The 11461-nt window shown below is 43.0% G+C and overlaps 1 protein-coding gene across 2 annotated transcripts in view; it reads right to left on the reverse strand.

Annotated features, from left to right (window-relative positions):
• The window catches only part of Rec114 (REC114 meiotic recombination protein), a 100930-nt gene that overhangs the window by 1463 nt on the left and 88006 nt on the right, over positions 1 to 11461 (reverse strand). For both annotated transcript variants that reach the window (XM_031345909.1, XM_031345908.1), the window contains 2 exons: positions 6315 to 6509; positions 3907 to 3993 (listed from right to left, as the gene is read on the reverse strand). In XM_031345909.1, the coding sequence (XP_031201769.1) occupies positions 3907 to 3993; positions 6315 to 6509 (282 nt within the window). The remainder of the gene's footprint in view (positions 1 to 3906; positions 3994 to 6314; positions 6510 to 11461) is intronic.

Below are 11461 nucleotides of genomic sequence, written 5' to 3' on the forward strand. Positions count from 1 at the left end.
AAGCCTATACTCCACGGTTATGTTGCTAAGCTATAATGTTCCAGAGGTAGGTGGTTTAAAACATTTTTAATATATTTTATCTTAGAATGATTTGACACAGATTTAGCCACACTAAGTTGAGAAGCATCTGTACTTTTAGCTTCTTTCACTTAATATGGGTTATTACTAAGTATATCTATAATTCATTCCTTTTTTGAAATTAAATATTCTACTACAATTAATGCATTCTCCTTCAATTGGCCTGGGTTGTTTTGCTTTTTGTTATAAGTATTGCAAGTGTGGTTATTTTGAGATGGGATCTTACTATGTAGTCTAGACAGTTTTCTCTGACTTATCACCCTCCTTTGTTCACCTCCTAGGTACTGGGGTTTCAGGCAAGTGTTACTGTGCCTCCTTAAATTTAAAGGGGTTTTTTTGTGTGTTTTTTTTTGTTTTGTTTTTGTTTTTTCGAGATGGGGTTTCTCTGTGTAGCCCTGGCTGTCCTGGAACTCACTCTGTAGATAGACCAGGCTATCCTCAAACTCAGAAATCCGCCTGCCTCTGCCTCCCAAGTGCTGGGATTAAAGGTGTGCATTGCCCAGCTAGAGTTTCATCTTAAAGTAGTCAAATACCTAGGAGTGGCTGGGTTATATGTTATACAGTAAGTATATCTAACGTGTAGCCAACTGCTAGGGCCATGCCATTTGTCCTCACAGTCTAGCACTTGCTAGTGCAGTTTCTCTTCTTATTGTGACTATATGGAAATGCAGAAGCACACAAACCACAATCTACATACAGAGGTCAAAGCATAACTTTTAGCAAGACCTGCCACTTTGCTGAGACAGAATCTCATTATTTCTGGCCATTGAGTCAAGTAACGTTCTATTATCTCTGCTTCCCGTCTTACTATAGGAGTGCTCAGATTTTAGGGCTCCCAGGATGGAACTTGGATTAATCAGGCTTACTTAGCAAGTCCTTTTACCCACTAGCCATCTTACTGGTCCTGTGAGTTTGTTTTTAATTTTAGCCATCCTAATGCACATGTATGGCTGTCTTGTTGCAGTTTTAACTTACATTTCCTTAATCAGAATTAGTACTGAGCATCATTTTGTGTGCTTGTTGGGCATTCATAATTTATACAGCTTTTGGTAACCTGCAGCTTCTTAAAACCAATTACGGAGCTGGAGAGATTAGCTCAGTTGGCATAGTGCCTGATAGGCGAGCAAAGGACCCAAGTTTGACCACCAGAACTTACATCAAAAAAAAAAAAAAATATAGTGCAGTATACCTACAGTCCTGGATCTGAGGCTGATTGTCAGTTCTTTGTTTAAGGGTCCCAAGTAGCACAGGGTGGTTTCATACCCCTTATATTGCCAAGGATGACCTTGAACTCTTTGTTTTTCTACCTCTACTTGAGTATTGGAATTACAGGCATATGGATAGAACCCAAGGGTTTGTGTGTGCCTACACCACCAACCCTGAAAACCCAATTCATAAGTTGCCAGCATTTAAATGTTAGTTTATACTGAAGTCTGTCTGTGCTTGACAGTGTGGAAGATGTGTCATTGACCACCATGGAGTCAGTGAGTTCCAGCTCTGTTGAGTCCATTTAATTTTAGTGCTTTGGCTCATGTGTGTGTTTCAGGGGTTGGGGGAAGATGCTTCACATTAATGTTGTTAGGCATATGACTCCTGTCAGACAGGTAACTTCCTTTCTATGGGTTTACCGCTTAGCTTGGTGCAAGTATCAGTAACAGAAATTTACCTTTCTAAATTTAAATTGAGTTTTCAGATTCTGCCTAAAAGAAACAAAGAGACTACAAAAACAATATGCAACCATGTTCTCCATTGAAAGCCACTGTTAAATTCTTCCAAATTTAGTATATTATAAAAATGGAATAGTGCTGTTTCATAGCTTTAAGAAAAATTAATGTACTGTAATTATTTCTCCATGCCAATGACAGGGCTTGACATCAGTTTGATTTGCTTGTTGTTGGGAGAGGATGCCATGACACACATGGATGTGAGAGTAACTTTCTCCCACCTCATGGGTCCTAAACTCAGGTCATCATGCTTGGCAACAAGTACCTTTAGCTACTGGGCCACCTTGCTGGGCCTGATCACAGTTCTAATCTGTCTGTAGTAATTCCTCACTTTAGCCACTTGGAATAGCATTTATCTTGATCCCATTTTTCTTTAAGAATTATTTACTTTATGCATGTGAGTACACTGTCACTGTCTTAAGACACAGGAGAAGAGGGCATCAGATCCTGTTACAGATGGTTGTGAGCTACCGTGTGGTTACTAAGAATTGAACTCAGGATCTCTGAAAGAGCCATTGGTGCTCTTAACCACTGAGCCAACTCTGCAGCTCTTGATTCCATTCTTAATTGTAAACATTATTATGATAAACATTCTCCTATGTACACTTATGTAGCTGAAATTCAGCTTTAAGAAAATAGGATACAAAACTTGTATATCAGTTGTCTTCTAGAAGTTTGTATTCACAAGATCTTCTGCCCAAAAAGGTCAGAGCAAACTTGGGCTGTTTCTGTTCTCATCGATACTAGGACACCACTGACAGAGTGTTCTCTTTGTCAGAACACTCCCAAAGTGGGGAAGTCTGCCTCCTGATGGACAAGGTTTTTCCTTTTCAGAATTGCTGGGGCATTAAGAGGTAAGAATTATTTGTCTTTCTTTTCTGTGAGCCCAGGGCCTCGTACATGATCAGCATTTGCTCTCCTGCTGCCTTCTCTCAAGTTTTTATCTGTAACTGTCTTATTTATCTTTAGTAAGGTAGACATGCCCCACCACGCCCTTATTTTCTTTATGTACTACTATTTACACAGTTTAATAGATGCTATTTAAATAAAAAAGGACTCCTCATCTTTTCACATTGATAAGCATGAGTTGTTGGTATATAAGCCCTTGCCTGGTACAGCCAGGATGTAGTGAACCACAGACTCTCAGTGAATTCCAGCAGAGGTAGCAGCCAACTTCTGTAAGTGTGAATGGAGCTACAAGTGGGCAGGAGCCATCTGGAAGGAGGTCTGAGTGGCAAGGTGTTGAGAAAGTCAGCAAGCAAAAGATTCTGAAGGGCTCTGTTTTTATTTATATGTATATATATATATATATATATATATATATATACACACATATATATATACACTTATGTATTTATTTATGTATTTATTATATATATGTGTGTGTGTATACACACGTGCGCACACACACATATATATACACATTTTTTTTTTAAGGGCTAAGTAGGCTCCTGGGCTCAGGCAGACTTCACTGCATAGTGTGACATTTGTTTTTGAGCTGTGGCATACAGCTGTTGGTCCATGGATTTAAAGAACTGGTAGAAGATGTGGGTCTGTAGGCATGGCAGCTTATATACCAGCTTTTATCCTCTTGTGTCTTTGGAACTGAGCTGTTCATGTTAAATGTTCTGGAGTTGGTTCCAGGGCCATCTTTACCAGAGCCCATGTTCAGGAAAACAGCAATAAGGATTTTTTATGCCTTCCTCCTCCTTTCCATGTTCCTTAGTTGAGATAGTAACACTAGAAGATGTCCCTTGAAAGAATTAGAATCCAGATTTAGTTTTAGTATTTGTTTTAGAATAGTTTATAAAATTTAATTCCAGAATTAAATTGAATTCTTTCATTCTGTTGGGGAAGTGGTGGTTTACATTGCTCATAGCACATGAAGCCAGTCTCCTGTTTACCTCCTCCCGTCAGCCAGTCTACACATGCTGACCTGTGAAGGGCAGGGGCAAGGCTAACGGCAATAACCTGTCCTTGACTGACTTCATCTTCTGTTTAATAATACTTTAGGGGTTTTTCTCTGGGACAAGAGAAGGAATCAAGGAATACAAATTCTTGTATTTTGTTCTCTTTTTAGGAACAAAATCCAGCACAGAAATACCTGAGCTAGACGTGCCACTGAAGTCGTTTCCTGTAGAGTGCCTGTCCCAGCTGCCATACACACATGCTGCTCCAGGGTCAGGGAGGGCTGCAGAGAGAGACATGCAGTTAGAAAAGGAGGAGGGTGGGGGTGGGGAATGGGACTTCCATAAGCCTGGTTCATGTTTTCAATTCCTATAGTTTATCATGTGTTACAGAAGTCAGACTCTGGTGCCTAGTATCCCTCTATCTCTGCTGTCAATGCTTTTGTGGGCTACCTATCAGTTTAGCTCACATGGTGCTGCAGATGAGATGGTGAAAATGATGTCAGCCAAAATACTCCCCCGCCCCTCCAGCACTAAACAGCAGCTGAGGGTGGCTACACTTCTGAGTCTGGTGGGCTCTTGGATGAGGTAGTTAAGCTTAGCAGTGGAGGGCAGCTTTGTGCCCACACTAAGACTTTTTTCTTGCTGCTACTGCTTCTGGACATCTGTGCTCACAAGAGAGGTCCTAAGAACTACCACCCTTCTTGTCTGACCCACCACACTCATGCTCAGCCTTCTCCTGTGGTGGTGGGGTTGCCTTAAGAGCTCTCCAGTTGAGAAACACCTGGTGAGACCACAATTAACAAAATTACAAGGCTAGGGAAAAGTCAAACCTAAAACACAAGCCAAGAAATGACTCAAGAACTTTTAATTATTCCTGTCTGCAAAGAAGGGAACAACTACTCTTAACTAAAAAGACATGGTATAGGTAAACATTGTACCTAAATGCTGCACGATGGCCTGAGCTTGGCCATGCCTCAGCTTTTAAGGTAGACTAAGAAAGTATGAGTCCAGCTTTGTCTCAGAAGTCATGGGTTGACTTGGGGCATGTCTGCTCTAAGACAAGCTTGCTGTACGCTGTGCTTGTGCTCAATGCTTGGCCTTCTTCCTGCCAGTTCAGTGAGTCTCCTGTTCTTCTGAGCTTCAGAGGCCTGACCTCTGCTCACTGGCAGAAGGGCAGAGCTGAGAAGGTGGCTGTGCTGGCAGCAGTGGTTCTGTTTGTTTTCTAGACACTGTTCAGTGTTCTTCCCCAGGACTTCTCGTTCACCACTTCCAGGGGAGGCTCATGGCTTGCATTAGATCACAGCTACCATAAAAACAGGCTAGGACTCTAACCTAGATCTGTTCAGATATCAGAGCTTTGCATAATATCAGGCTGTCTCACCTATCCAGAACACAAAATTACAGATGAGAGGAGTCCCTGAAAACAGACTTAGTCCTTTTAGGATGTTTCTACCTAGACAGTCTGGCCCAGCCTTTAGAGTCAGCACAGCAGAGCCTTTGTCTGCTGTTGGAGTTCACAGGCCCAGTCTGCATGTGTTCCCATATGGTGCAGCCATACTTGCCTTATTTGTCAATATGCACATAGGCAGGCAGCACAGACTGAGCCGTAGCAGTGGACTTGAAGTGCCTTGGCACCACAGCAACTGCTCTGGTTTTCACTTGGGTAGCTCTCTCTCAGCCATTTGGAATCTTTAGGTACCACGCATTGGTCAGCATATATATACTGTTCAGTAAACTATACCTAACTTCCAGGTGTCAACACCTATTCACCTAGTGGGGCTCAAAAAAGTCTTGGGTCAAAAAGACCTGGCACCTGTGTGGCAGACATAAATTTTCCAAGATTCTTACTTCAGCTTACATTTTAGGCCCAGCACACTGGTACAAACTTGGAGGCTGGGGCAGGAGGATCACGCATCCTGTCCAAAACCAAAACACACCTTCTGTTATTATCAGTAAGTAGTGTCCATTGTTGTCTGGGATGAAGGGCCTGGGTTCCCTCTGAAGTGCTCACTGAGAGAAGTACTGCCGTGAGTGGCCCGAGGCTCTGTGAAGCACTCTCCCTCAGGGCAGTGGTAGTTTGGCTGCTAGTGTCAAGTGTTTTGCTCACGTGCTTTCCAGAAACAACGGGCACTAGTCCAGTGTGGGCCCCTTTTACTCTGCATGCCTTGTGAACCTGGTTTGTAGTGTCAGTAGCCTGACCCCTGAGTCTTTGGGTCCCACTAAAGCAGACCACTATAGTAGTGTAAGTCTCACTGTGATGAAATGGCCTTGATCGTGAGGTTTCCAGGGATCACACTTTGAGAACCCCTGTTCTGTAATGACATTGGAATACAGATGGGGCTTCCTGTCTTATTTCTTGACCTTTAGGCAGCTAGTTTGAATGTATGGACCTTGAACTTAAAAGATTAGAACATTAGATTTTCTTAAAAATTATTTTTTTGGCTGGTGTGTATGTGTGTGCATGCACTTGTGAGTGAGGGGCCAGAAGACCTTATGGAGTCACGTGCAGCTGGTGTTACAGGTGGCTGTGAGCAGCCTCCTCAAGGTGCACAGTGCACCACTCTGTCACAGTGTACACACGGTCAGCATTATCAGCACTCACCCCCTGCAGTGGGTCCTTCCCTTGGCTTTCACCTGCCTCACATGGGCCTGTGCTCCGCTGAAGCTCCTGGGTGGTGCTGTCAGGCTCCTGAACGGAGATGTACTGGGCCAGGGTTTGCACGCAGCCACAGCAGCGCTCCAGCGCCTCTTCCTTGGACTCCCCACTAAACTGGACACGAAACATTCGGCTCTTGTTCTGTGTGAAAATGAAACATCATCATTGAGTATTGTTCACTGTGAGGTCTTCCGGGGATGCTTGTTTCCTTGTTGGGGCAGGTACACAGAAGCCAGGGACTTGTTTTTGTACCTTTTTAGAAGCCTTACCTCATGCTAGAATTCATTTCCCTCAGGCAACGGCACTAGCAAACTGGATGGTCACTCCACTCACTGACTGGAAGGTCTGTGTTTTACCTTGCTTTCAATACAGATTTTACAGCTGATATTTTTTATTTTTAATAAATTTTTAGGTTAGCATAAACAATAGTTTCTCATTCCTTAAATAGATAGCCTGAAAAAATATACGACAGCCCTGGTTCACCAAAATATTTCTGAATAGGACAAAGGGAAGAGCAGGCTGTGCTGGGAGAAGTCTCTGTGCTCACTGTGCAAACATGAGGACCTGCACTGAATCCCAGCACTCACATAAAAGCCAGGCATGCAATTCTGCCTGTCACCCATGCACTGGGGAGTGACCAGACAGCCTTAGTAAGTTGTGAGTTCAGTGAGAGAACCTGCCTCAAAAAATAAGGTGGAAAGTGACTGAGGAAGACAACTCTGATCTCAGTGAATGCTTTTTCGGTAGGTATGGAAAGGTATCGGCTGCCATGTTAAATGAGGTAGTGAACTTAAACATCTGGGGAGGAGGGCACAGGCACATGCTTGAAGCATGTGCACTCCTAACTTCTAGTACCCTGTATCCTTAGGACACCGGATGGGTACACGGTCAGGTAAGGGAGATCCCTTTAGTTTCCTGTATGAGTTATGTCCTTGGGCAAAATGACAAATGTGGGGCAAGTACAACTAAAACAAACAAACAAACAAAAAACCCTACAAGTAACAATCAGCTACTTGATTCTAAGCTTAAAACCAGACCTGGGTCATAGTAAGATAAAACCGTTACTTTAGTACCAGTTTCCTTTTTCCAGGCTAATATTCTGTCTAGCTGAGTCAACTCACACAAAGCTGCCCAAGTGGCACTGCATACACGTGCTCAGTTTTTTCCCATAAAGCAAGCAGGTGCTGAGATTAGCATGTAGACTGCCCTTTCCATGTAAATCACATGTGAATGTGAAAACATTTCTGATCTCAGTGAAATTCTGAAAGTTCCTATAAACCAGTTGTTGCTTTCCCACCCCACTCAGTTTATTCTGTTTATATAAAACTCACCAAACAGAGCCAAAGACTTAGGCTCTAGGGAGCATGTAGGACCCCCCCCCCCCATTCCCATTCACCTGGCTTTCTGAGGGTGTTAGCAGTCCCTTGAAGAGTACCTGGATCTGTGAGAAGTCACCTTAGAGCTCTCCCATGTAATACATAATATATAGGTTGTATTTTGTGCATATTTTAAGCCACAGTGCTGTAGCCTAATTTTCTATTCAATGGGTGTATAAAAATAGAAGTATAGCTCATTACTTCTAAAAGCTAAAGCATATCTCTTTATTTAACTGGCCTCCTACTGACAAATATCCAGGTTGCCCCAGCCTTTCCCCTATTATAACTCCTGAATGCAGACTTGCCCGTGTGCCTTTTCCCTGTGCATTCAGAACTGAGATGTTTTTCATGGTCATTTTTGTCACATAAGAGGTAAGCAGATTTTCAAACTTGCATTTCTCTGGTTATAAGTGAGCTTGAAGATTTTCTCCTAAGCTTCCTAGTTCATTTGTATCTTTCTTTTGTGTGTGCTTATTGCTGCCTTTAGCACTTGAGACTTCTGGATGAATAATTCCCAAATTTATCAAGTCAGTAAAAGTGACCTGCGACCCTCACAGAGCCAGAAGAGGGTGGCAGAGTTCCTGGAGCTGCAGCTACAAGCAGTTGTGAGTGAGCAGCCTGCTGTGGGTGCTGGAGACAGACTTCGAGCCTTTCCAAGAGCAGTTAAGTGCTCCTACTGCGAAGCCATCTCTCCACCTCCAAGGAAAACATTTTCAAGTTCACAAAGTGTCCAGATAGTTTGGGTCACTTACGCTGTCAGTCACCTAAGAATTTTAAAGGTGAGTCTGATCTTAGGCAGATACTTAATTTCAAGTTGGATAATTTACAGGGAACTCCATGGACCTTTGAGAACAGAGGAAGGAAGGCTGAGTGCTGGCCTCTGTACTGTCTCCACACATAGCACAGTGGAGGCTTTTCTTCGCAGGAGAGTATAGGCTTACCAATTTCTACAGCAGAAACTGTCACCCTGCTCTGGAAGATGTGATACCCCAGTGCCACATGGAGCCAGGGAGGCATCAGAGACCTCAAGTACCCATTGTGTTTTCCTGTTAGCTTCAGATTACTGAGGTTTAAAACTGCATCCCAGTCTTGAGGCCCAAGAGGACAGGCACTAACCCAGAAGTGTTGAGAGGCCAGGCCCTGAGAGGTCATAAGGATTACAGAAGGTCACTGAGCAGAGTCCCAGTGACTGAATTGTGGGTGCTTTATAAAACAAGGGGGGCAAGGCTAGACACATGCTTGCTCCCTGGTTCTTGCCATAGATGTCTTGTACCACTTTGAGACTATGTCAGCAAGAAGGCCCTTACCAGATGCTAGTCCTCTGAGCCTCCAAGACTACAGGCTGTGTAAACCTTTTTTTCCTTATCAAGTAACCTAGCCTGTTATTTCATTATAGCAGTGGAAAATTGACTTAATACATTCAGAGAACAAACTTCAGTGTATTTGCTTTGAGGTAATCCTCAACGCCTAGGATGGACAAAATCAACAAATTTCTTTAGTGAGTTGCTAGGATGAGAAAGATTTATTCCTTTCATCCACAGTGCCTTTCAGATAGGAATGAAATGTCCGCTGTTAGCCCACTGGCCAGTGTTCTCGCTAGTGAGCGGTACTGTTTAAAGGAAGGAGACCCCCTTACAAGCCTATTTCGTCTGTGTGTTCTGTTTAAAGAGAGAAAAATACAGTGTTTACTATCTGCAGAATCCAAATTATGTTGAATTTCTGCTACAGGAACACAAACCTTACCTCTGTTTGTCAGTTTGAACAATAGCGTATGTTGTACAGGGGCCAAAAGCTCTGTCAGTGTGTGACATCAAGGCAGTAGAGAGGAGGAAAAGAAACATGATGTTGCTAAGTGTCAAAAGTATTTGATGAGGCCTGCAGACGGCGCTCACTGCTAATTCTGATGAGCTGATTTCTGTCCCTGGGACCCACATGCTGGAAGGAGAAACCGAACTCCCCCAAACTGTCCTGTGGTCTGGCTCTCCCATGCCTCCTGTCACCCAGAAAATAGTGATAAAACAGCATTTGCTAGAATGCATTGTGCAATCCTGGCAAACAGCTCGGTAAATAAACTACAGGAAGCAGAGCCTCCTTGATGTAGTAAAGACCTAAGCAGCAGCTAGAGAGGCATTTCCCATTTGTACACCATAACCCATGCAGTCAGGGAGAGGCTAGAATGCTAGCACAGACCCGGGGTGCCAGGGCTCAGTATAGAGGCAGTCACTGTCATACTGCTGTGACAAGTACTTGATTGAGAGCAACTAGAGCAAAGCAGGGTTTCCGTTGGCTCAGGGGTTCATTGGGTTCCACTCACTGTGGAACAGAAGGTGTGGAGGCCGAGGTGCCTGGTCACATGCCATCTGCAGAAAGAGATCAGTGCTGGCATTCACTAGACTTTCCGGCTGCTCCTCCACTTTATTCAGTCCGGGCACCCAACCCACAACCAGGGTGAGTCCTGTCTCCTCACTGAAACCTCTCTAGAGGCGCCTGCCAGCCAGCACAGACATGCCTAAAGATGTCTTCTTTAGGTGATTGTAAAAACAAGTCCAATTGTTTTTATTTCACTCCACAAGAATGACCATGACAGGTGGGGAAAGTACTATATAATGTGAACCACTGGAAATAAGCATTATCTACGGATGATAAAGTCACTTTCCTAGAAACCTAAATATTAACATGTTAATAAGAGTTCAATAAGGAGGTTAAATTTAAATTGACTCAGAAAAAAATCAATATTAAGTAGCTGGAAATAAGTTGTAGATAAAGAATATTTATATAACGGCAAGCAAAATACTTCTAGTTTTAAATTTTTAAAAAGTCTAAGGGCTGAAGAGATGGCTCAGCAGTTAAGAGTACTTACTGCTCTTGCATAGGACCTGAGTTCAATTCCCAGCACCCACCTTGGGCAGCTCACAATTATCTGTAACCCAGAGGATACCCAAGGGGATCAGAAACCTCTGACCACTAGAGGCATGTGCATATACATTTAAATAGTAAAAATAAATCCTTAAGAAGTCTAATTATGACACATGTATTAAAGCTTATGTAAATTATTATACACACATAGACAATGTCTAAATGCTTTGTAGCAAAGTTAATGTAAATGAAGTATATGTATGATTTACAGAAGAAACAGATGTTTGCCAGCATTAACATGTCTGTTAATGTTGCTGTTCCAGCATTGTTTATGCAGCTATTTCCTGGGAGAGACCGAGTCACAGCAGACCTCCTGGTATTCCTTCTGCCCCCTTTTCTCCAATGTTCCCTGAGCCAAAGATGACTGTCACCTGTTGATGCTGGGTTGGATCTGTTGCTCTCTGCATTATGTCCATTGTGCTCCAGGAAGCCAGTTCTTACGGTTTCCTTTAATGGTTGTTACATTTCTTTCTGGTTGTTACATTGTTAAACACTACCTGTGACCTGCTGAAGTAGGCCTTCTTACTAATGTATTAAGTAAGCGCCAGGACCTTAGAGACAATAAGCAGAAATGGCTTCTGAGATCAACAACTGTACAGTGGCAGGGAAGCTCCTGTGTGTCCACCGTGAGACATTCCATATACTACTGTAGTTTGTCACCCACATCCATAGCAGAAAGAACTGCAAGTTAAGTTCAACTTAGAAATTTTAAGGTCTGACTTAAAATTAGTATCTGTTCCCTAAATTTCATTATTATATGTTGGCCGAAGGTGTTCTCTCTCTCTCTCTCTCTCTCTCTCT

The sequence above is a fragment of the Mastomys coucha genome, unplaced genomic scaffold (assembly GCF_008632895.1).
Source record: "Mastomys coucha isolate ucsf_1 unplaced genomic scaffold, UCSF_Mcou_1 pScaffold23, whole genome shotgun sequence".
In the NCBI taxonomy this organism is placed as follows: Eukaryota; Metazoa; Chordata; class Mammalia; order Rodentia; family Muridae; genus Mastomys; species Mastomys coucha.